Here is a 26613-nt window from a genome sequence, read left to right as displayed (position 1 = left end):
ACTTATTCTCTTTGTGGCTCAGTTTCCGCATCTGTAAAATGGGAGAAACAGTATCTGCTTATAAAACTGTGGTGAGGATTGAATGAATCAATATATGTAAAGCACTTAGAATAGTGCCCCAGAGTAACAGGACTCAAATACTATCATTACTATGTGGTAAAATTAAACAACTGTGTATTGCTGCTGCTGATCTTAAAATTAAAAAGTGATTGAGCATGCTTTTAAAAATTCCTTTCTTTCTTGCTCTTCTTCCTTTCACAGTTAAACTGAATTCTTTAAAGGTTCCATGGTAGCCCTAACTAAGCAGATTCAGACACACTAAAGTGATGACACACAACATTACTTCAATCACTTCAATACAACAGTATTTCTTTTGTCCCTTCTCCCTCCAGCTGTTGTCACCCCCTTCTCTTTTTCTAGTCCTTTATATGTTTCCATTCCTACCACTTGATCTGACTCCCTTCCTTCTCCATCTTTTCTCCTCCTGCCCATTCCTGGCCGCTGTCTCCCCTTTCTGCTCATGATGCCCTCACTGCTGACATTCTTAACTCTCCACTGCTGGCTTCAACCTTGATATTTGGAGGCAAGGTCAGTTAGAATTAACAAAAGCCTGGGTAATTTCTAAATCACTGATGATGGCTATACCAGTCAGTTTCAAATGAATCATTCTGGTCTTTATTCTTTTAGTAATTAATTTTGTGCATACACCTTGTGTGTACATCTGTATTTAAGAACTAGCCATAGCTGGGCACCTGGGTGGCTCAGACGGTTAAGCATCTGCCTTCGGCTCAGGTCATGATCCCAGGGTCCTGGGATCGAGTCCCACATTGGGCTCGGGAGCCTGCTTCTCCCTCTGCCTCTCTCTCTCTCATGAATAAATAAATAAAATCTTAAAAAAAAAAAAAAAAAGAACTAGCCATAGCTGTTTTATTACTCAACTTTAAATTTCCTAATCCAAAAGAGTCTTAACAGAAGCAAAGAAAAGACTTCCAAGTCCACCTTCTATTTGCTAATACGTCATCAATAGGCTTGTTCTCATCTGTTCTTAGGTTTCACCTTTAGGCCCTACAGGCCGGTGAAGCCACTTCTGCCCTGTTCCTTAACTGCCCCCGAACTACCCCCTCCCCTAAGACTAGGATAACTATTTTCCTGTGCCTTCAAAAGCCTTCATTAATGAATACACAGTTAGTTCTAGGTGTCACAGCTCAAAATTGGGAAACCACACACCTAAGGCTATAGTTAAAGAAAAATGGTAATGGCATAACTTTAGAAGACTCCCACAAAGGTCCTAGAATAGGAAAAGGAAGTAGAAACTTAGATATAGTAAGGGGGTAACAGCCCCTCAACAAAGAAAAAAAAAACAGAATAAGTCAAAATGTCCATTGTTTAAAACAAAGATCACTAAGCTTGACCAATTAGACAAAAATTTCAGTACAAAGTTAAGTGGTTCATATCCTTAATTTTGATACACTGAAAAGACTGACATCTCAGTATGACAGAAAATGTCATTAACTCAGTCTGGTATTTTCATTGTTTTCCTACCTGTATAATTATGCATGAGTGTAATACTGTCAACATAACAAAATTTATACTGAGAAATAAAAAAGTCTTCAGGTTGGATGTTATTTGTGATTTCTAATTACATCTAAAAGAGAGCTGGTTTAATAAAGACTGACTAGTATTCAAGTACTGCTTAAAAGCAGTAATAATTAAAAGAACAAGGCCTGATTTCCATAGACTAATTACATGATATTTAAAAGTATTTAAATGCTTAATGTAACTTGGCATTTAAAAACTTATTTATGGAGCCTATGTTACCATTATGAATCTGTTACAAAAACAAAAAAAAATTCAACTTACAAAGTACATGTAGCATTTCATAGTTAAGTCTCTACTCTCAGCTCCTTATACACTCAGCTCCTACCAGCCAACAATAAATAGAGATTATTGGGAAACAAGTTGCATAGGTATTCAAATATCCCACATAAATCTTTAAAAGTCCACTTTCCTTCACATGGCTAAACAAGTAAGAACTAATATTATTGAAGACTTAATATTGTTTTGGATAGTATTCCCTAAACTGATCTACAGATTCACACATTCCCTATCAAAATCTCAACTTTTCTGCAGAAACTTACCAGCTGATCCTAGAATTTCTATGGAAATGCAAGAATAGCAAAAGCAATCTTGAAAAAGAAAAACAAAGTCAGCAGACTCATACTTCCTGAATTCAAAACTTACTACAAAGCTATAGGAATTAAGACCACATGGTAATAGTATAAGGAAAGACATAAAGATCATAAAATACAATAGTTTCCAGAAATAAACATTTAATTCAATGGAGAAAAAAAAATCTTTTCAATACACCATAAACAAAAACTAACTAAAAATGGATCACAGACCTAAATGTAAGAGCTAAAATTATAAAACTCTTAGAAGAAAACAGGAATAAATCTTCATGACCATGGATCAAGCAATGTCTTCTTTGATGTGACATCAAAGCCCAAGTGACAAAAGAAAAATCCTAGTAAATTAAATGCATGTATTACAGATGAAACCATCAGCAAGGTGAAAAAGATAACCCATAAAATGGGAGAAAATATTTGCAAATCCTGTATCTGATAAGGGATTCGTACCAGAATATATGAAGAACTCTTACAATTTAATAGAGAGACTATGCAATTTAAAAAAATGGGAAAGGGGGGGCGCTGGATGGCTCAGTGGGTTAAGCGTCCGACTCCTGATCTCAGGGTCATGAGTTCAAGCTCTGCCTGGCGTGGAGCCTACTTTAAAAAAAAAGGGGGGGAAGGGATAAGTAGATATTTCCCCAAAAATCATACTACAAATGGCCAATAAACACATGAAAAGATGCTCAATAACACTAGTCATTATGGAAATGCAAATCAAAACCACAATGAGATGCTTTATACTCACTAGGATGCCTATAATAATAATAATAATGACGATTAAAAAAAGACAGACAATAACAATTACAAATGTTGGCAGGGATGCGGAGAAATTGGAACCCTTAACACATTGCTTGTGGAAGGTAAAATGGTATGGCTACTTTCTTCCAAGATTATTGAGGTCTAGAGTTACTATACAACCCAGCAATTCCACTCCTAGGTATTTACCCAAGAGAAACGAAAACATATGTCCACACAAAAAATTGTACAGGGTTGTTCACAGCAGCATTATTCACAATAGCTAAAAAGCAGAAATAACCCAAATGTCCATCAACTGATAAACAAGATGAGGTATTATCTACATGATGGATGGAATGTTACTCAGCAGCGAAAAGAAATGAAGCACTGATACATGCTACACGACGGATGGATCTTGCAAACATTATAGTAAGTGAAAGACCACATCATTATATAATTTCATTTACATGCAATGTACAAAAAAGGCAAATCTACTGAGAGACAGAGAATGGTTGCCAGGTCTGAAAGGGAGGGAGGAATCAGTGAACAACTGCTAATGAGTACAGGGTTTCTTTTTGGGGTGATGAAAGTATTATAAACTTAGACTGTGATGATGGCTGTACAACTCTATAAACACATCCATTAAACTGTACATTATAAATAGGTGAATTTTATGGTCTGTGAATTATCTCAATCAAGTTTTTTTTTTAAAGAAGCTTATGTCAAAGACATCCCCCCCTTTTTTGAAAGACATCCCTTTTACTTCCAACAAAGGACATTTCTAGGGGTGCCTGGGTGGCTCAGTCGTTAAGCATCTGCCTTCTGCTCAGGTCATGGCTGCCTGCTTCTCCCTCTCCCATTCCCCCTGCTTGTGTTCCCTCTCTCCCTGTGTCTCTCTCTGTCAAATAAATAAATAAAATCTTAAAAAAGGAAATTTCTAGGAAACCAAAAACCTAATCACAGTACAATAAACACTGGTGAACAACATTCATGTTAACCCTGTATAACTAACTTTATAGCACATCTGTTAATTTAAAAGTAAAATGGTATAATAACAACATTTAATTTTGACATTTAAATTACATAATTATTTCAGAAAACATTTGATTTGTTTGGTTAACAAAAATAATATGAACAGATGTTTAAGTCTACATAAAGTGAACCATATTATTAATTCAAGTAGCTACTCCTATGAGTCACTGAGTTAGAGCAATACAAACTAAAACTTCTATCTAAGGATGTGGGAGCGTGTAAAAATTTGGTTATCTTCTCGGAATCAATGTACCTTCTAAAGACTGCCCCCAAATCCTCAAAATTTCCTTTCCCTGCTCAAAGCTATTTTTTTTCTAAGCATGAAACTATGACAGTTTTCACGATCTCAAGATTTTTGACCAGAAAAGAAACATTATCATTACTTTTTCAATTTCTAAATGAGCCCTCTATTTAAAATTAGCTTGAGGGCGCCTGGGTGGCTCAGTTGGTTAAGCGACTGCCTTCGGCTCAGGTCATGATCCTGGAGTCCCGGGATCGAGTCCCGCATCGGGCTCCCTGCTCAGTGGGGAGCCTGCTTCTGCCTCTGACCCTCCCCCCTCTCATGTGCTCTCTCTCTCATTCTCTCTGTCTCAAAAAAAAAAAAAAAAAAAAAAATCTTAAAAATAAATAAATAAATAAAATTAGCTTGAATGTGCAAACTTCTTTAAGAACAAATTACTACAGTGAGATCCAACAGTAATCTTGTTGACATACACAAATGTCTATACTTTTCATTAGTTTAACTGGTACTACTTTTTAAGAGTTTATAGCTCAAACCAGCACCATCAAATAGAAATGTGAGCCACAATTGTAATTAAAATTTTCCTAGTAACCATGTTAAAATAGTAAAGAAACGTGAAATTAACCCACTTCCAGTTAGTGGCTATATTATCAGCACAGTTTAAACCCACAACTGGCATTTTAAAGAAAAAATTCATTAAAATGATATGAAACAGACTGAAATGTATTAAATGTTCACAGGCATTACAAAATAGCTCAAATTGATTATGTTCCTAGTCATTCCCACAGTAGAAAAAGACAAATTTTTTTCCCCCTCTCTCACTAGAATATAAGTCCCTTAGGAAAAACACTATTTCTTATTTATTTATTTTAAAAAAATCATAACTTCTTTGCACACTGCTTGTCATATAACATGCACTCAATGTTTGTGGAGTAACTACTGTCATGTTAACACAGTATCACATAACAAAGTACAAACCATTAAAGCTGTAATATTTAAAAATTTTAACGCTGAACAAGTAGGTGAACTTCTACAGTCATTTTTTCTTTTTCTGTATCAGATTCAAATAATTTAAAGAAAAATTTCATTTTACATGTTTTTCCGTAAATATGATATCAGGGGTACTTAATACACCACCTTTACATCTAGAACCATAAGTTAGTTAAGAATAAAATTTTAGATTTCCATCATTTCTCCCACTGTAGAGTATATAGCAATCTAATTTGATTTTCCCTTAAAAAATTTATTTTACCCAATTTTACGCACTAAAAACATCTTCAGAATTCCCATTGTTAACTGCCTTTAAAATCAATTTATAAATTACAGTCTTTACACAGAGACCTTTGTGTGTCTTGGCTAATAAAAATACTCAACGTACATTTGTTAACATAAAAATCTGCTCTATTCTATACATCAGTTAGTTTACAAATACTACGTTACCAAACTGTATAAAATGCTTTCTTATTTCTGAGACAAATGAGCTAAAGCTACCACAGAAACATATGAACTATCAAGACTAACAGACAGGGGCGCCTGGGTGGCTCAGTTGTTAAGTGTCTGCCTTCAGCTCAGGTCATGATCCCAGGGTTCTGGGATCAAGCCCCACATTGGGCTCCCTGCTCCATGGGAAGCCTGCTTCTCCCTCTATCAGTCCCTCTGCTTGTGTTCCCTCTCTCACTATGTCTCTCTCTGTCAAATAAATAAATAAAATCTTTAAAAGAAAAAAAGACTAACAGACACATAAGTGTGTGTGTGTGTGTGTGTGTGTGTAGAAAATATCTGATTTGAACCTTTTACAATCATCTAATTTTGAGGGGAAAAAGCTGCCTTATGAAGACTTTATAAAGACTTGTATAATATAGAGCCCAATACACTACATCAGTCAACATCTCTGTAATTAGGCAGGCAGATTTCCATGTTTCAAAATAACATTAAAGTTTTGTGGGAGAACATTCTAGAGTTCTTTTCAGAATTCATTTGCAAAAAAAAAAAAAAAGATCAGTCAAGAATATCACATATGCTTTTTATGTCTATTGATAAACTATCCCAGATGGATCATATGTTCCCTCTTCAACAGGATGAAGTTCAAGTGACTTAATTATTCCTAAAAAATTAGCCTTATCTTCTTAGAAGTTCTTAAACCTATTAAAGTTGTCCCCTGAACAATATAGGGGTTAGTAGTGTTACCCCCCAATACACGTGTAACTGACTCCCCCAAAACTTGACAATTAGCCTACTGTTGACTGGAAGCCTTACAGATAACATAGTCAATTAACGTCCACAATAGCCAAACTGTGGAAAGAGCCTAGATGTCCATCGACAGATGAATGGATAAAGAAGATGTGGTATATATATACAATGGAATATTATGCAGCCATCAAAAGGAACGAGATCTTGCCATTTGCAACGAGGTGGATGGAACTGGAGGGTATTATGCTGAGCGAAATAAGTCAAACAGAGAAAGACATGTATCATATGACCTCACTGATATGAGGAATTCTTAATCTCAGTAAACAAACTGAGGGTTGCTGGAGTGGGGGGTGGGGTGGGAGGGATGGGGTGACTGGGTGATAGACACTGGGGAGGGTATGTGCTCTGGTAAGCGCTGTGAATTGTGCAAGACTGTTGAATCTCAGATCTGTACCTCTGAAACAAATAATGCAATATATGTTAAGAAAAAAAAAAAGAAGAAGAAGATAGCAGGAGGGGAAGAATGAAGGGGGGAAATCGGAGGGGTAGACGAACCATGAGAGACGATGGACTCTGAAAAACAAACTGAGGGTTCTAGAGGGGAGAGGGGTGGGAGGATGGGTTAGCCTGGTGATGGGTATTGAGGAGGGCACGTTCTGCATGGAGCACTGGGTGTTATGCACAAACAATGAATCATGGAACACTACATCTAAAACTAATGATGTAATGTATGGGGATTAACATAACAATAAAAAATAATAATAATAAATAGTCAACACACTTAGTATATTATATGTATTATATACCGTATTCTCACAATACCTCATTTTTCTCAAATTTTTAGTATTTCTAGGCTATGCAGTTTGTCATTGAGTTTTTTTCAAATTGTTGTAAATCTCTAAAAAACCTCCAATATACTTACTGAAAAAAATCTGTGTATAAGTGGACCCATGGAGTTCAAACCTAAACTGTACATTTAGATGACAGTCTATTTCTGTGTTTGGAAATTAGTATATCATCTCTTAAAGTGACCGACAATTACCTTTTAATGTTTTATATGAAGAGTTCTGAGAAAATAGTGGCAGAGGTGGTAACCAAATCCCCACAGAAAAACAGAGTAACAAGAAATATCAAATAAATATCAACAAATATCCCCATAGATATTTATAACCAAACTCCCTGGCAAGGCATTCCTAGGAAATTCCAAACTACAAATGGGTTAAGGACAAAACTGGCAAATATGTAGCCATAATACCTACCCAGTATCAGCATCTAAAGAAGCAATGGAAAGTAATGGGACATTTACTGGACTTGATAAAAGAACCTCAAAATAGCCCACAGACATTTAACTGGAAATCATGGTGGGCCAATTGGGGAACAGCAGCTGAATTTGGGAGGAATTCTGTCAAGTTCAATAAGTGAGTAGATGCCAGAGGCCTAGAGTAGGGCTTAAAAGGGTTGAAGCTAACTTCTTATGTACTTTTCAAATCGATCGATCTCCCAAGGCTCTTTTCCAGGACTTCATACTGAAGAGAAACTTTTGAGAACCAAAGCAGAACTGGCAAGATAGGGGGAAGGTAAAGAGAAGATAAAAATGAGGAGGGGAACACAGCCAGGGAACCTCAGAAAGCAAGATGCTATATTTCTGTATATGTAACTGGAAAGTATTTAGGCCATACAAAGATACTATAAGAAAAAATTAGAAGAATTAACCCTAAGCAACAAAAATCACACTAGAAAGAACAGCTCAAAAAAAAAAAAAAAAATCAACAAATGGTACTGGGGAAACTGGATATCCACATGCAAAAGAATGAAATCAAACCCTTACTTCACACCACATACAAAAATTAACTCACAATGGATCGGTGACCTAAATGTAAGAACTAAACCTTTAAAACTGTCAGAAGAAAACAAAAAAAGTTCCATGGTGCGTTTGACAATGATTTCTTAGAAATGACACCAAAAGCATAAGCAACACAAGAAAAAATAGGTAGACTGGGCTTCATCAAAATTAAAAACTTTCGTGCATCAAAAAAGTGAAAAGAGCTCACAGAATGAAAAAAAATATCTCCAAATCACATATCTGGTAAGAAAGTAATATCGAGAATATATAAGGAACGCCTATAACTTAAGAAAAACCCCAATTAAAAAACGGATGAAAGACTGGTTAGACATTTCTCCAAAGAAAATATATAAATGGCCAGTAACCACATGAAAAGATGCTAAACACCAGTAGCCACCAGAGAAATGCAAATTAAAACTACAACAAGATACCATTTCACATTCATTAGGATGGTTATGTTGTTATCAGAAAACTAGAAAAGAACAAGTGTTGGTAAGGACATGGAGAACTTGGAACCCTTATGCATTGCTAATGGGAATTTAAGAGAGTGCTATACTGCTGTGGAAAACAATATGGCAGTTCCTCAAAAAATTAAACATGAAATCAAAATGTGATACAGTAATTTCACTTCTGGGTATATGCTCAAAAGAGTTGAAAGCAAGGACTTACGCAGATTTTTTAAACCCACATTCATAGCAGCGTTATTCACACAATAACCAAAAGGTAAAAGGAATCCAACTGTGGTTCATACATACAATGGAATAACATTCAGCCCTAAAAAGGAAGGAAATTCTGACACATGCTACAACATGGATCAATCTTGAAAACATTATGCTAAGTGAAATAAAACAGACAGAAAAAAGGACAAATACTGTATGTTTCCACTTACATGAGATAACAACAGTGAAATTCATAGACCAAATAGAATGGTGGTTGCCAGGGGCTGGGGGAGGGGAGAATGTGGAGTTTGCTCAATGAGCAGAATTTCAGTTTGAAAAGATAAAAAAAGTACTAGAAATGGATGGTGGTGATGTTTGCACAACAATGTGAATGTACTTAATGTCACTGAACTGTACACTTAAAAATGGTTAAAATGATCTTTAAAAAAAAAAGAAAAGGGGACGCCTGGGTGGCTCAGTCAGTTGAGCATCTGCCTCTGGCTCAGGTCATGGGATCCCAGGATCCCAGGATTGAGTCCCGCATCAGGCTCCTTGCTCAGTGGCTCAGTGGGGAGCCTGCTTCTCCCTCTGCCTGCTACCCCCCTGCTTGCTCAGTGTTTCTCTCTCTTTCTGACAAATAAATAAATAAAATCTTGAGGGGCGCCTGGGTGGCTCAGATCATGATCCCAGGGTCCTGGGATGGAGCCCCCATCGGGCTCCCAGCTCAGCGGGGAGCCTGCTTCTCCCTCTCCTTCTATTGCTCCCCCTCGCTCTGTCAAATAAGTAAATCTTTAAAAATAAATAAATAAAATCTTAAAAAAATGGTTAAAATGATAAATTTAATGTTATGTATATTTTACAATAAAAAAACCAGAAAAATTAAAACAGTAACACACCTCCAAACTAATAGATACTAAGGATTCAAAACACAAAACATAAGTAAAAATGATATGAAGTGGGCAACCCTCTCAGGTCCCCTCCCTCTTTGGGAGCTTTGTACTATCACTCAATAAACTCTGCTTCACTATCTCTCTATAAACCCTGCTTTGCTGCCCACCAAAAAAAAAAAAAAAAGATATGAAGTCACACATTGAAAGATCACCTGAGTATATAAACCCAAAACAACCAACATTAAGACATACTGTAATAAAATTACTGGATTATATGAAAAAAAAAAAAAAAGTCCTTTGGCCATAAGAAAACTAGATCACCACCAGTAATAGTGCTTTATGCCAGGAAAAAAAGGTGTTATATATTTAAGATACCTAAAGAAAGAAAGCGTGAGTCAAGAATTTTATACACAGTAAAACTGACCTTGAGTATAAACATCACAGATAAACTATTATCAACATGCAAAGATTCAGAGGATTTTGTTTCCATGATGTTCAAGAGAACTTCAAACAATCAAAATGACTATAGAGACTTGAACAGAAGCACTGGCAGTAAACAAAAATAGTTACCTGTAGTACTAAGATTAAATAAGGATTAAAAGGAAGAGTTTTGTAATGGCTACTTAAGATAACGTAGCCATAATACGACTTTAAAAACCAGGGATGAGAGGGAAAGCAAAACAAAAACATTTTATTGTTCTCAGTAATTATACTGGTGGTGAAAGTACTGCTATTACAAGACTTATTTGTGTAATGTGGGGTTAAGTTAATGAGTGATGATGGGATGAATTCTCTAATCCCACTTTTTTTTTTTTTTAAGTTTTTATTTATTTATTTGACAGAGCACAAGCAGGGGGAGAGGCAGGCAGAGGGAGAAGCAGCACCTGGCTGAGCAGGGAGCCTGAAGTGGGGCCCGGTCCTGATCATGAACTGAGCCAAAGGCAGACGCTTAATGAATGAGCCACCGAGGCGCCCACTAATCCCACATTCTTAAGAACTACGATTTTGGTGTGAAAGGTCATAGAAATGTACCATAAAAGAGAGGTTAAGTAAAAAATGCTGCTGCTATCTTGAATCAGTGAACTCCTGAGGTATTATACATTTAAAATGAATACCTATTAAAAAAACCTGGTTAATGTATGCTTCACATATTTAATGTATAAACGAATAATAAACATTTAATATACCAATGTGCATAGTAAATATATATTTACGGTACTATGTATTTCCTTACTCTCTTCATTGCAGATCCCTAGAAACAAGATGAGCACAGTAATAATGAGTATCCCTAGTGTCCGGCTCATGGTTTTGAAATAACCACTTCCTACTAAAACAAAGGAGGATTTCTTAAAGAAATGGCCATTACAACTGTGGAAAAGAAAATGTACAAGATGAGCCTGGAATACCTTGCTGTCACAGATAGTGAGGAAGCTATCCAAGATTATTGGGGTATAGAGTTACCATATGGTCTAGAAATTCTACTCCTGCACCCAAGAAACCAAAACATATGTCCACCCAGAAACTTATACATAAATGTTCACAGGAGCAGTATGATAACCAAAAAGTGGAAACAACTCAAATGTCCATCAACTGATAAATGGATATATAAAATGTGGTACAATGGTAGTCTGCAAGAAAAATAAGTACTGATACAAGCTACAACACAGATAAACGTTAAAAACATTATGCAGTAAGGGAAAGAGGCCAGTCACAAAGTACCAGGTACTGTAGGATTCCACTTACAGGAAAAGTCCAGAATAGGGTGAGGGAAGAATGGAAAGAGATGGCCAATGGGTGTAGGGTTTCGTCCTGGAGTAATGAAAATTTCTAAAATTGACATAAAACTTTGTGAATACAATTAAAAACCCTGCTAAACTGTATAATTTCAACAGATGAAATGTACAGTATATGAATTATATTTCAACAAAGGTGGTACACGTAGGGTGAGAATCATGTATTTATCCTGCCTTTCCTTTATGAACTGTACAACTGGGTGTCTAAGTAGTAAATGAATTACAGCATTTCATTATAAAAATATTCCAATTAATAATGAAGAAATGAGAGTATCACAATGAGTGAAAGGATCTAGGCATTGAATATCAATCAACAGCTGCTAACATAGAAAGACAAGACATCAGGTAGCTCCTAATTAGGTGTCTCAACACCTGTAGTTTTACTAAAGACTTACTCATCTAACCTGAGTTTGATGTAATTTCTAGATCCACCTGGCAATTTGCAGGGACTTCAAGAACAAAAGAACATAATAAACTGTACCATGAGTATACAATCAACAAAATCTGGACTCTACAGGTCTAATGCTTTAGGTTCTTCAACAGATAAAATTTAAATGAAAGAAAGGGATGGAGGAGAAACTTGTATATTCAGAGACTTAAAAAACTAGTCAAATTTTTAATAATGGGCAAGACTAAACTGTGGCATTCAGGAATGCAGGATTGGGTGGTAAAACTATACAGAAACAGAAGAAAGTGATTACTATAACCAGGATACTGGTTATTTTATGGAGGGAGGAAAGAGGCTGACTTAGGGATGGGCATATGGAAACACTTCTGGGAAAGTTAAGCAAAGTTCTCTTTCTTGAGTGATGGTTACAAGGTTGTTTGCCTTACTATAATTCACTAAGCTATAAATTTGTTTGGTGGTTTTATGTTTGTGTTGTACTTCACAGTAAAAACAAAACAAAACAAAACAAAACAACCCCGGGGCGCCTGGGTGGCTCAGTCAGTTAAGCATCTGCCTTTGGCTCAGGTCACGATACCAGGGTCCTGGGATCAAGCCCCGTATCGGGCTCTCTGCTCAGTGGGGAGCCTGCTTCTCCCTCTCTCTCTCTCAAATAAATAAATAAAAAAAACTTTATACAAAAAAAAAAACCCCACTTCACCTCATAAATGCACAGTTATGTTGAGGCAATAAAGGACACCAAATAGATGGAATACAATAGGATGTGAAAAGGACCCAAAGAATAAGAGAGAGAGAGAGAAATTCAGAAGTCAAAGAGTGGAGTTATCCTGGGAATGCTTCATGAAGAGTTGAAACTTCACCTGTCTTAAAACCTGACAGATCACTGTCACGTGAAAAGGGAAGAGACTGCACCATCTCGAAAAAGAGGGATGCACAATGCATAAATGGTAAGACTGATATATGGCTAACAGGGGAATTAATTCAAAGGAGGACTTCTAACAACTGTGAAACCAAACCCAACCCAACCCTTTTTTGGGGGGGCTGAAAAAGATATACATACATATAAGCTTGCACAAGCAAAAAGTATTCCTGAAAGGGCACACAAAAACTGTTAACAGCACATGTTCTAGGGCAGTGGGTTTACACACTTAAATTGGAGGGAGGTTGATCATATCCCCCTTTCTACCATTTTCATTTACTATGTGTTTATATTAGTTTTCAAAAATAAAACATTTAAAGCTTGTCTCTGTGGAGAGGATGTATACAGAGAAAAATGTGTAAGGGTTCATTCAACAGACTTGTGAGCAACAAGACTGATCCATCTTACTGACAGCTGCTAAATTATCTACTTTATGTGAAGTACTGGTGACACAACCGTGAGTAAAACCAAAAAAGAAACAAAACCCTGTCCTTAAATTGTTTACCTTCTAGTCTGAATGTCTGTGTCAGGGGACATTTTTACATTTGACTTCATCTACATTACTACATTTGAGAGAAATTTAGGGCTTTCACAATAAAAATATAAACAAAACCCTTTAGCTAACCAAGCTCCCCAAAATGTTGGTTCTCTTTCACAAAAGGCAATCATGTATGACAACTTTATAAGCAATCTGAGTATAAATAAGCACAGTGTAAACTGAATAAAATCTACTTTAAAAAAAAGTCTTAAATAAATTTCTACTGCAAAGACTTCTTAAAAATTACAATGGCAGAATGCTGTATTATCAAAGAACAGAGACTATGGGCATTTCTGTAGATGGACACAAGAATAGCTTTTCTCATTTAAACCTTTAGAGGGGGAGGAAAGGAATGCAAAAAGAACATCTGCAAATTTTCAAATGAAATCTAGTCACTAGTCAGGTCAACTGAGAAAGATTATAAAGATTGTAAGCAAAAAGTGGTAAACAAATTTTAGCACAAGCAAAAAATACAAGTTTGCTTATATGTAGCAGCTGACTAATCTAACTCAAATGTATAAAATGAAACACAGATAGGATCTAGATGATATATTCTTCGAAGTCATTATAGTTGTTCCTTAAAATCATCAGTCCCGAATACTGTCCTTAACTGTGTACTCTTGGAACCTTAGCAGAAATACAGTACATTAAATAAGAACTACAATACATTTAAATCTGGCAGACTATATACAGTTCTGAATGCTGCAGCTCAAAATAAGAGGCAACGGAACTAAGGAAAGTTAAGAGAAGATTAAAATGACCACGTGATTTGGAGAGGTGCTATGAGAATAGACCGTGACCACTAAAAACACTGAGAAAACAGTATGCTCTTTAAGATCTGATCTTAAGAGAATTCATTAGACTTGGAATTAATATAAGAAACAAAGGCATCATGAACTTGACTAACCAAAATAATGAACAGAGTTTCTAAGAGAAACCGGGTCAATATTTATTCTAAGATTGACAATGTAGAGGATGTTATCCCACAGTATAGAACTTGGAGGCACTGTTGGTGCCAGGGCTTTTATACTTCACTAGATTTATCTTGAGCTTGATGCTGCAAGGCCATTCTTTAATTACTAACCCCAATTACATAAACCTCACTGCATCCAGTGAGCAAAGGATAAACTTATCTAATTAGATTACATATAAAAGTCATTTACTGCTGATAGTGATCCAACCCTCCAAGAGATACTGACATAAAATTCAATGATAAAAGACAGTTTCTGGGTCACTAACACATGTTGATGATGATTTTATTCTTAAACAATAGCACTTTAGATTTAGGGGATATTTTACTTTTAAATTAGTCAATGTGGGAAAACACAATGAATCCACATGAACATTAAACATCTTAATATAATTAATGCATGGTGTTTATTAAAAAACTAGATATAGTTTGTCCCTAGCATCTTAAATTTAAGCTTGTTAGGGTTTAATTTAGTGAATGGTGTTCAGTTTACTTTGCGGTGAAATTCATGCTTTTTGTAGTTTACTATTACATTCCATTATAACCCTACAAGAAAAATTTTCCCAATGATGTGGGGGAGTATGAATTTAAAAGTGACTCACATTCAATTTGAGACCACCCCCTTCACCCTAAAAGAATAGGGGAAAAAAAAAAGATAAAAGAGTGAGGCTGTGCAATTGATGCAAGTGCACCAATACAAATATTAAAACCACTTTTGATATACTAGCAAAGGTAAAAAAGACAACAATTAGATATGAAGGGTGCAATGTTACTTTTTCAAATAGAAATTAACATCAGATTTCAATTGCTAATAACAATTTAATGTAAAATGCTGAAGTTTACCTTTGTACATATATAAGACACTAAGTGGTGTTTAAAATACTTTGGCTGGGGCGCCTGGGTGGCTCAGTCGGTTAAAGCGACTGCCTTCGGCTCAGGTCATGATCCTGGAGTCCCGGGATCGAGTCCCACATCGGGCTCCCTGCTCGGCGGGGAGTCTGCTTCTCCCTCTGACCCTCCCCCTGCTTGTGTTCCCTCTCTCGCTATGTCTCTCTCTGTCAAATAAATAAATAAAAGCTTTAAAAAAAAATAAATAAAAATAAATAAAAAATAAAATACTTTGGCTTTTTATTGAATGATGGCATTTAAGTAAATTAGTTAAAGAATGCAAATGACCTGGGCTTCACCAGTCAATTTAAAGTTAAAGCTGTGAATTTTGGCTGTAAGCAAGGTATCTGTTTTAAAGCACACCAACCAGGCAATAGAGACAAATTATGAAAGAGTGAGGGTTCAAAAAAGAGAAGTATAGTCTTGTGGTGAGATCATTTACTGGAAGTAGAAAAGTAGGCCTGTTTCAGCAAATGGGACATCTGTAGCCACATCAAGAATTTCTAGAACTATTTTGACTTGTGACTTCTACCGGCATTTTCCAGGGCTACTTAAGGAAAGTCACATTTATATTAGTATTCATTAGTTTACCACTCCCTTTGGAGCCAATTTAAATAAAAATGTCATTCTCTCAATCTAAATGTTATTGCCAAAAAGGTTTCCTCTCTTTTCCATAACACTATCACTGACCTAAGTTCTGTGCGCAAGAAATAACTAGAAAAACGGAAACAGAACAAGAATCACGTAGATTTAAAAGAGAAAGAGAAGAAAAGGAGCCTGCAGGAGACCAAAACGCCTTATGATCCCAAGAGATTAAAACAGGAATCAATCTAAGCTATGAAGCTGTTCCTTCCAACTAGAAGAAAGTATTTTAAGGACCCTTCAAAGATTGTTTTCTTAGCAAAAAAGTCTTAATGACAATCTACAAAAAGCATAAAGTCTTCCACGGTCCATTTTTTTCTACACACACCTTTCAGAATAGCATTCTAAAAACAGCTGTGATAAAAAGAGCAAAAAATATAGTGACAAGACAGTTAAATATTTCTAAACAATGGGCAATTCTGTTAATGGATGCAACACAGTATGCATATTACTCTGAAAAGAACAGACCCCAAACGCACACCTTTCACAAGGTAAAATAAAAATTTCAACTCAACAGTACTAACTCAATTCTTCAAGATTTACAAGTTATGTTCTTTAGTCCTGGAGGGTAAGTTTTACTTCAAAACTGATTATACATATACACACACCTGACAATATATGTGTGAATTCAGGCAAATTTGATGTCTAAGTCACCAAAAACTTAAGTAGACTACTAATGCTGTGATAAAGAGGAACGTTGATACCTTAAGAAATTTTGTTAGTAAATGAAAAATTTCTGCTAACCATTTAACTTTCAAAGTGTCATTTAAAAAGAACGTCACAATTAAATTAAGCCCAATTCACAGTATTTCAAACAGAAGGAGTCCAACACATTTAAGATGTACAACAGAATGACTAGCCCAAATTACACTGTACATTACAATCTGAAATTATTCAAAAGTTAAGTATAAAATTTAAACGAATACCGATGTAATAACTCTGAGTAAATAAACGTTTCTTATTACTTTTTAGCTCAAAAACGTGGCAAAGCCTTAACACAGTGCCCGGCAGCTTGTCATCACAAATTAAAAAACAAACCAGAAACATTCTGCATTTCAAGCGAAACGTTTATCACGCGGTTTACCTTCACTATTAATTTACAACACTAAATCCAAAAGTAAAATCCACGACCAACTTTTTGCTGCATATCCATTTACCTCAAAATCTGGTTATGGTAAAAACAATAAAATAGTACTTACATTTCTATTGAATTTGGTGAAAGAATGATGCATATAAAACCTGTGCATATAAACAATCGCAGTGTTTATTGTAAGCTGAGAGCTGGAACGTAACATTTAGGAAATATCCGAGAAAAACAACATCTAATTTCCAAAACAATTCTGATGGAAAATTCCCGATCTACGGTGTTTTTCCAATGCTTACCGTTCACTCAAAACCAACCCCAAAACTATATATATATATATAAAATAAACCCTGCAAGGTGGTGGTAGGCTCGACGCCAACAGTAAAAATAAGTGCTGGGCATTCCACTCCAATATTGCTATTAAGCAAGCTCGGGAAGGATTTATCAATGGCTAGGACTGACTAAGCTCATCATCAGACAGTTGAAACGCGCGCGCGCACACCCATACAAAACCACGCCAAAAACATAAAGACCTCCAGTGAGCTCCCAAGGTACGAGACCCGCCATCAAACCAGCGAGGAGCGCGGGGAGAGGCTGCGGAGAACACTTACGCCTTTCAGCATCGGTAACCCTCCTACCTCTCGACCCCCTTCTCCGACTAGAAGTCGAAGTAGCCACCTCTTTTCAGCGATAATCCCTAGGATTCCCTTCTGGCCTACGCGCCACTCCCATCCCCCGCCGCCACCACGCGCGGCCCCAAACAGATTACACAACGCAGCTTCCCAGCCCGCATTCCCGGACTCCTCTCCTTCCCTCTTTCATTGGCCGCTTGCGGCCTCCCGAGCCCGAGTCTCCCTTCCCTTACAGCGCAGCCGAGGCCCAGAGAAGGCCGAGGCGGCGGCGCCATGTTCGCGGGGCAGCAGGCCCGGCGACCAGGCGACCAGGCGAATAGTAAGGGGGGACCGGGCGTGAGCGGCGGAGGGCCAAGAATAGGAAAGGATACACATTGAGACGCTGTCCCATGTCCTGGATAAGGTTGGCCGCTTGCTGGCGGTATGAGAGCTCTTTATCCGCCTCCACTCCGCAGCGGCGGCTCGGCGTATTCTCCAGCTGTTCCCGAGTAAAGAACCAGCGAGAAGAAGCTCCACGGCCCGACGCCATGACACTTCCTCCTCCGCCCGCTCCCTGGCCCACCCCCCTCCCCTCCCGGCTCGCGGACTCCCCGCCAAGGCCGTGCGACCCCGCCCCACTCCGCTCGCCGTAGACCACGCACCGCCCCTTTTCACCTCCGCCGCCACCCGTGCGCGTGCGCAGGGGCCGCCCTACCGGCTCGCCCCAGTCTTTTGCTTTCTTTTTCCTGCCCCTGGTCTCGCTCTCACGCTCGGGACCACAATGCCCCGCGCCGCTTGTCATTTGGAGGCGCCCGAAGGTGGGGGGTCGGCTGGGAAGGAAAAGGTCGGCGCGATGCATGCCGGGCCTAGGATTGGCGGGGCGAAGGGTTGGGCCGGAGAGGAGCGAAGGGGCTGGCCCTAGGTCGCGTGGAGAGGGAAGGCGGGCAGGCGGCTGCGCAGTGCGACCTGGGCGTGGACTTTGAAGTCGGGGCGGGTTCTTGGGCCGGGAGTCTGGCGGCGCTTTAAATAAAGTTCTACTCTGTCGCACCGCGCACGGCGCAGCCTCCATTTTCCTCCAGCCGTAATCTGCGCAGTCTCGTAGGCTTTCTTGGGAGTTGTCCACGATGGAAAGCCTCCGCCTACTGGCGGCTCTGGGAGGGAAGCACCTGGAAGAGTGCGGAAGAAACAGCACCCCACGGTTGTGTTGCACTTGAATTCCACAGCAACTTAGGCTGTGGGACTTATTTTTGAGATGTCTGGCCAAAGGTTATCAAGTTAGAAAGAGGAGCTGAATTTTTAAACTGGATTTCGAGGCCATATGGGTAGTGTGTTTTTAAACGAAGCTATGATTTAAAACAGAAGGTTAAGGGAGGAAGAGATAAACATGTTTTGTTACAATTAAAACTGTAACACCGCACGTATCAACTGATTAACCCCTTCTGTCCTTTTAAGAGTACCGCAGAGCTTAGTTCTGGGAGTAGATAGGTCTCTGGCTCTGAGCCAATGCCTATTGTGTGTGAATAAAATCTGCCTTTTAAAATTTTAACTATTTGCCAAAGACAGAATACAGGCAGACATTTTTCTAAAAGGCAACTGATAATGCTTTTAAGTGAGTTCCAGGCATTTGTCCTTGTTTTTGGGCTCCTATGCCCAGTGTACCGCTGTTCCTTTGCTTTGCTTGCCCCTGTTACGTATTCTATATAGAGCTATTGATTTGGTTGCAGTAGGCAGTTTGGAATAGTTGTCTGCATAACTGTATTTCTTACCTCCCTTGCTTGCTTCCCATCTGTCCCTGCTTAGAGAATGAATAGGATAGATTGATTTAAAGCAACGTTTATAGGTGCTTACTCCACTCATTTATGATTAAAAACTCTAAAAAACTAGGAATCGAACTTACTCAACTTGATAAAGAAAATTTATAAAAACCCTCCAGTTAGCATCATACTTAATGGTGAGAAACTAGAAGCTTTCCTGCTAACAAGGATGTGCCCTCTCACCACACCTTTCAACATTGTACTGGAAACCCTAGCTAATACAGTAAGAAAAGTGAATAAAAAATGAACAGATTGGGAAGGGAAAAAAAATGAATTTGTTCAGGGATGACATAATTGTTTTTGTAGAAAATCTCAAAGTATTAAAAATGTGGAGGGGTGCCTGGTTAGCTTTGTCCGTTAAGTGTCCAACTCCTGATACCGGCTCAGGTTTGATCTTGGGGTGGTGAGTTTGAGCCCCACACTGGGCTCTGCGCTAGGCATGGAGCGTACTTAAAATGTCGAACCGGTGATTATGGCAAGATCTTAAGATACAAGGTTAATACACAGGAATCCAATTGAAATTTGAAATTTAAAGTATAATATCATTTACAAAAAGTAATACTTAGAAATGACTCTAAAATACGTACAGCATCTATGTGTAGCAAACTACAAAACTCTAAGGCAATCAGAGAAGATATAAATGGAAGAATATTCTGGGTTTATGGATTGGAAGACATCATTTGGAATCAGTTCTTTCCAACTTGACCTATAGACTTCAATGCAATCCCAAAGTTTTAGCAAGTTATTTTGTAGATATCAACAAATTGATTCTAAAGTTTAGATAGAAAGGCAAAAGACCCCAAATAGCCAGCACAATCCAAAGAAGTTGGACTGATACTGCCTGACCACAAAGCTACAGTAATAAAGAGAGCATATATTGGCAAAAGAATAGATAGATCAATGGAACAGAAAAGAGACCCCAGAAATAGACCCACAAAAATAGTCAAGTGATCTTTGACAAAGGAGCAAAGGCAATTTAATAGAGAAAGGATAGTCTTTTCAACAAGTGATGCTAGAACAACTGGATATCCATATGCAAAAAAAAAAAAAAAGACAAAAAAAGAATCTAGACACAGACCTCACACCGTTCACAAAAATTAACTAAATGGATCATGTCCCTAAATGTAAAATGCAAAACTATAAAGGTTCTAGAAGATGGTACAGGAGAAAATATAGACAATCTTTTGTTTGGCAATTATTTTTCCATACAACACCAAAAGCATGATCCGTTAAAGAAAAGATTAAGTTGGATTTCATTAGAATTAAGGACCTTTGCTCTGTGAAAGACACTGTAAAGAGAGTGAACATACAAGGAGAAAATCTTTGCAAAACACACATCTGATAAAGGACTTGTATCCAAAATATAAAAGAAGTCTTAGAATTCAACAGGAAGAAAACATCCCAATTTTTAAAAACTGAAGCAAAATTAACATACAATCTTATATTAGTTTCAGGTGTAGAACATGTAGGTTCAACAATTCTATACATTACTCAATGCTCACCACAATAAGTGTAGTTATCATCTGTTAACATACAACATTATTACAATATTATTCACTATATTCCCTATGCTGTACTTTTTATCTCAGTGACTTACTTATTTTATAACGGAAAGTTTGTACCTCTTAATCCCCTTTATATATTTCACTCATCTCTCCCATAAGCCTCCCCTCTGGCAACCACCAGTTTGTTCTCTGTAAGAGTCTGTTTGTTCGTTTGTTTGTTTGTTTTTAGATTCCACATAGAAGTGAAATCATACTGTATTTGTCTTTCTCAGTATATTTCATCTGGCATAATGTCCTTTATATCCATCTATGTTGTTACAAATGACAAGATCTCACTCTTTTTTATGGCCAAGTAATATTTGATCGTGTGTGTGTGTGTGCGCACGAATGCACACACATGTATGTGTGTGACATCTTCTTTATCCACTCGTCTATCTATGGACACTTGGGTTGCTTTCATATCTTGGCTATTGTAAATAATGTTGCAATTAACATAGGGGTGCATATATCTTTTCAAATTAGTGTTTTCATTTTCTCTGGGTAAATACCCAGTAGTGGAGTTACTGGATAATGTGCTCTTTTTATTTTTAACTTTTTTGAGGAACCGCCATACTGTTTTCCACAGTGGCTGTACCAATTTACCTTCCCACTGATACTGCATGAGAGTTCCTTTTTCTCCACATCCTCACCAACGCTTGTTATTTCTTGTGTTAATTTTAACCATTCTGACAGGTGTGAGATAACATCTCATTGTGGTTTTTATTTTCATTTCCCTGATGATGAGTGATGTTGAGCATCTTTTCATGTGTCTGTTCGCCATCTGTAAGTTGTCCTTGGAAAAATGTCTCTTCAGGTCCTCTGCCCATTTTTAATTGGATGATGATGATTATTATTATATTGGTGTTGACTTGTATAAGTTCTTTATATGTTTTGGATATTAACCCCTTATTGGATATATCATTTGCAAATATCTTCTCTCATTCACTAGGTTGCCATTTTGTTTTGTTGGTGGTTTCCTTCACCATGCAAAAGCCTTTTACTTTGATATAGTCCCAATAGTTTATTTTTGCTTTTGTTTGCCTGAGAAGACATATCTAGAAAGATATTGCTAAGGTCAGTGTCCAAGAAATTACTGCCTATGTTTTCTTCTAGGAGTTTTATGGTTTCAGATCTTTAATCCATTTTGAGTTTACTTTTGTGTATGGTGTGAGCCAGTGGTGCAGTTTCACTCTTTGGCATGTAGCTGTCCAGTTTCCCCAGCACCATTTAGTGAAGAGCCTGTCTTCCTCATTGTATATTCTTGCCTCCTTTATTATATGTTAATTGACCATGTTAGCATGGGTATTCTGTTCCATTGATCCGTGTGTCTATTTTTTATACTGTTCTGATTATTACAGCTTTATATTATATCTTGAAATCTGGGATTGTGATACCTCCAGCTTTGTTCTTTCTCAAGCTTGCTTTGATTGTTCCAGGTGTTTTGTGGTTTTATGCAAATTGTAGTATTATTTGTTCTAGTTCTGTGGAAAACACCATTGGTATTTTTGTTACCGTATCCAAGTTTGGCTGCTTGAAAGGCCATTACTGAAGAGACAAACTGTGATTGCAAAGGAATTTGAGCTTTATTCAGAAGGCCGGCAACCTGAGGAGAAAACAGACTCTTGTCCAAAAGCTAATGCCAAGGTTTCTGCCTGGCCCAGGGGTTTTTAAAGGGATTTAGAGTGGTTAATCAGCAAAGGGAATGCAGTGACCTGCAACATTTCTTGATTACATGAAGATTTGATGATGCCAGCTCTAAAAGTTATCTCAGTGTTTGGGGACTGTGTGATGGGGTCTGGTTCTTGTTTTATCATGTGTAGGAGTACTCTGTTCCTTCGCAGAGGAGGGCCAGGTTTACAGATACACAAAGGGAGGTCAGTAAAATCATTTGTGTGACCTAAAAAAAGAAAAAAACATTTTGCTAAAAAATTTTTAGGCTAATCAGAAAGCTGTGTTGGCTTCAAACAGAATTTTTGGCTTCTGTGTCTTGGGAAAGTTCTGGTCCTTCACTCCTCAAAGCCAGTGGTTTGCAAATCTCAAAGAAAGTAAATTAGTTCTGTCACAAATCAAGGGTCTTAGGTCAGCAAGTGAGGAGTGTGTCAACTTGAAGCAAGTTAACCCTTAGGATCAGCTGGAATGCTGTTACATTTTGATAGGGATTGCGTTAAATCTGTAGATTGCTTTGGGTAGTATGGACATTTTAACAATGTTGATTCTTCCAATCCATCAGCATGGGATATCTTTCCATTTGTGTGTGTCATGTTTTATAGTTTTTAGAGTACAGGTCTTTCACTTCTTGGTGAAGTTTATTCCTAGGTATTTTATTCTTTTTGGTGCAATTATAAATGGAATTGTCTTAATTTCTCTTTCTGCTACTTCGTTATTAATGTGTAGAATGCAGCAGATTTCTGTATGTTGATTTTGTATCCTGCAACTTTACTGAATTCATTTATCAGTTCTAATAGTTTTTTCAGTGAGTCTTTTTTTTTTTTTAAGATTTATTTATTTATTTAAGAGAGGGGGAGTGAGAGTGTGAGCTGGGGGAGGGGAAGAGGGAGAGGGAGATGGAGGAAGCAGACTCCCCACTGAGTGTGGAGCCAGACTAGGGGCTCAAACTCACCAACCTGAGATCATGACCTAAGCCAAAATCAGGAGTTAGACACTTAATCAACTGAGCCATTCAGGTGCCCCTTGGTGGAGTCTTTAGGGTTTTCTATATATAGTATCAACAAATAGTGACAGTTTTACTTCTTCCTTACCAATTTGCATGCCTTTTACTTTTTGTTGCCTGAGCTGTGGCTAGGACCTCCACTACTGTGTTGAATAGAAGTGGTGAGAGTGGATGTCCTTGTCTTGTTCCTGACTTTAGAGGAAGTGCTTTCAGTTTTTCACCATTGAGTACGATGTTAGCTGTGGGCTTTTCATATATGACTCTTACTATGTTGAGGTATGTTCCCTCTAAACCCACTTTGTTGAGAGGAAAGCATCCCAATTTTAAACTGGGTAAAAGATCTGAACCCACACCTCACAAGGAAGATAATACAGGTGGCACTTAAGTGTATTAAGATATTCAACATTTTATGTCATGAGGGTGTTCTTAGTTATAGTTTATCACTGCAAAAGAGTGGAAGTCGTCCTTGAATTGAGGCTTGGATGTTTTGGTACCTCTATGCCACGAAACACTGTTCAGGTATTAAAAAGAAGAAGGCATCAAAGTGCTGAAAGAAAAAAAACTGCCAACCAAGAATACCTGGCAAAGTTGTCTTTGAGAATTGAAGGAGAGATAGTTTTCCAGATAAAGAAAAGCTAAAGGAGTTCATCACCACTAGACTGGCCTTACAAGGAATGTTAAAGGGACTTCTTTAAGCTGAAATAAAAGGGCCACTAGTTAGTGACAGGAAAACACAGGAAAATGTAAATCTCACTGGTAAAGGTAAACACATAGTAACAGAATAATCTAACGTTGCAAAGGTGTTGGGTTAATGACTTATAAAGCTTGTGTGAAGGTTAAAAGACAAAAGCAATATTAACTGTAACTATAATTTGTTAATGGATAAAGAAGATAAAAAGATGTAAATTGTGACATCAAAGATGTAAAATCTGGGAACTGGTTTTAAAATTGTAGAGCTTTAGAATGCATCCAAACTAAAGTTATCAACTTAAGATAGACTGTTATAAAAAGAAGGCAGCTTATATGTGGAATGACCACCAAGGTATTAAGTAGAAAAAAAAAAAAAGCAAGATGCCACTGTCTGGGTAAAATGAGCAAAGGAATCTGCACATGTAAGTACTTGTATAATCATCAACGATCTTTGCAAGAATACCCAAAAGAATATGTAAAAATGGTTCCTTCTGGGATAGGTTGAATTTGATCTTTTTGAACTCTTCTAACATATTCATGAATTGACTTTTCAAAAAAACTTAAAAATTTTAGGTACCTAATAAAAGTGAACAGTATTTTTGGGTGGCTCAGTTGTTAAGCGTCTGCCTTTGGCTCAGGTCATGATCCCAGGGTTCTGGGATTCAGTCCCGCATCAGGCTCCCTGCTCGGCAGGAAGCCTGCTTCTCCCTCTCCCACTCCCCCTGCTTGTGTTTCCTTTCTCACTGTGTCTCTCTCTGTCAAAATAAATAAAATTTTTAAAAAAGTGAACAGTATTTTATATTTAGAAATGGAAACTTCACTTGTGTTCAATTTGATTGGAAAAGAGCCTCAGAATCTTCTCTTAAGCAAATACAAAGTGGGTATTTATTTTCATTAAGTTAATCTTAAGTAATTTCCTGGAATATATAGGTTGATGTTTTCTGGTTGGGTAATAAAAATTGGGTTGAGTCAGATCTGGTTTACTTCTTAGGAGAGATCAAAAAGATGGGGAAGGATACTGTACAAGGAAGAGAAATGCTTGGATGGCTGTGAATAGATGTCCTTTGGAATCTGATGGTGGTGGGATTTTTTTTTTTCAGGGATATATTTTGGGGCGTATGTATATTAGATAACAAGGGAGAGAAAAGGCTAAAAAAGTGATTTTCCTGAGAGAATTTTGAGATTCTGGATATGAGCAGTGTTGTTTTAGGGCCAGAAGGTTCTTTTCAAAATTCAGCTCCAGTCATGTCATCCCTTACTTAAAGCCTTCATTGCTTTTTGACAGATAAAATTCTTTTTTTTTTTTGTAGTTTTTAATTTTATTATGTTATGTTAGTCACCACACAATACATCATTAGCTTTTGATGTAGTGATCCACGATCCATGTTTTCGTATAACACCCAGTGCTCCATGCAGTACGTGCCCTCCTTAATACCCATCACCGGGCTAATCAATCCCCCCTCCCCCCTCCCCTCTAAAACCCTGTTTGTTTCTCAGGTCCATAGTCTCTCATGGTTCATCTCTCCCTCCAATTCTGCCCCCCCCCACCATTTTTCCCTTCCTTCTCCTAATGTCCTCCATGTTATTCCTTATGTTCCACAAATAAGTGAAACCATATGATAATTGACTTTCTCTGCTTGACTTATTTCACTTAGCATAATCTCCTCCAGTCCCATCCATGTTGATGTAAAAGTTGGGTATTCATCTTTTCTGATGGCTGAGTAATATTCCATTGTATATATGGACCACATCTTCTTTATCCATTCATCTGTTGAAGGGCATCTCGGCTCTTTCCACAGTTTGGCTATTGCGGACATTGCTGCTATGAATATTGGGGTACATATGGCCCTTCTTTTCACTACATCTGTGTCTTTGGGGTAAATACCCAGGAGTGCAATTGCTGGGTCATAGGGTAGCTCTATTTTTAACTTTTTGAGGAACCTCCACACTGTTTTCCAAAGTGACTGTACCAACTTGCATTCGCACCAACAGTGTAAGAGGGTTCCCCTTTCTCCACAACCTCTCCAACATTTGTTGTTTCTTTCCCTGTCCATTTGTGCCATTCTAACTGGTGTAAGGTGGTATCTCAATGTGGTTTTGATTTGGATTTCCCTGATGGCTAATGATGATGAACATTTTTTCATGTGTCTGTTAGCCATTTGTATGTCTTCTTCAGAGAAGTGTCTGTTCATCTCTTCTGCCCACTTTTTGACTTGATTATTTGTTTTTGGGGTGTTGAGTTTGAGAAGTTCTTTATAGATTTT

General features: G+C 37.6%; 1 protein-coding gene across 2 annotated transcripts in view; it reads right to left on the bottom strand.

The window, feature by feature from the left end:
* CCNT2 (cyclin T2) overlaps positions 1-18204 on the bottom strand; it is a 39767-nt gene extending 21563 nt beyond the window's left edge. For both annotated transcript variants that reach the window (XM_021695836.2, XM_021695837.2), the window contains exons 1-2: positions 18023-18204; positions 17135-17216 (exon numbers count right to left, since the gene is read on the bottom strand). In XM_021695836.2, coding sequence (XP_021551511.1) covers positions 17135-17216; positions 18023-18180 — 240 coding nt within the window. In that variant the 5' untranslated portion in view covers positions 18181-18204. The remainder of the gene's footprint in view (positions 1-17134; positions 17217-18022) is intronic.
* Between the last annotated feature and the right edge of the window lie 8409 nt (positions 18205-26613).

The sequence above is a fragment of the Neomonachus schauinslandi genome, chromosome 3, assembly GCF_002201575.2.
Source record: "Neomonachus schauinslandi chromosome 3, ASM220157v2, whole genome shotgun sequence".
NCBI classification, from domain to species: domain Eukaryota; kingdom Metazoa; phylum Chordata; class Mammalia; order Carnivora; family Phocidae; genus Neomonachus; species Neomonachus schauinslandi.
The sequence above is the reverse complement of the archived record's forward strand: the minus strand, read 5'-3'. Positions and strand labels throughout refer to the sequence as shown.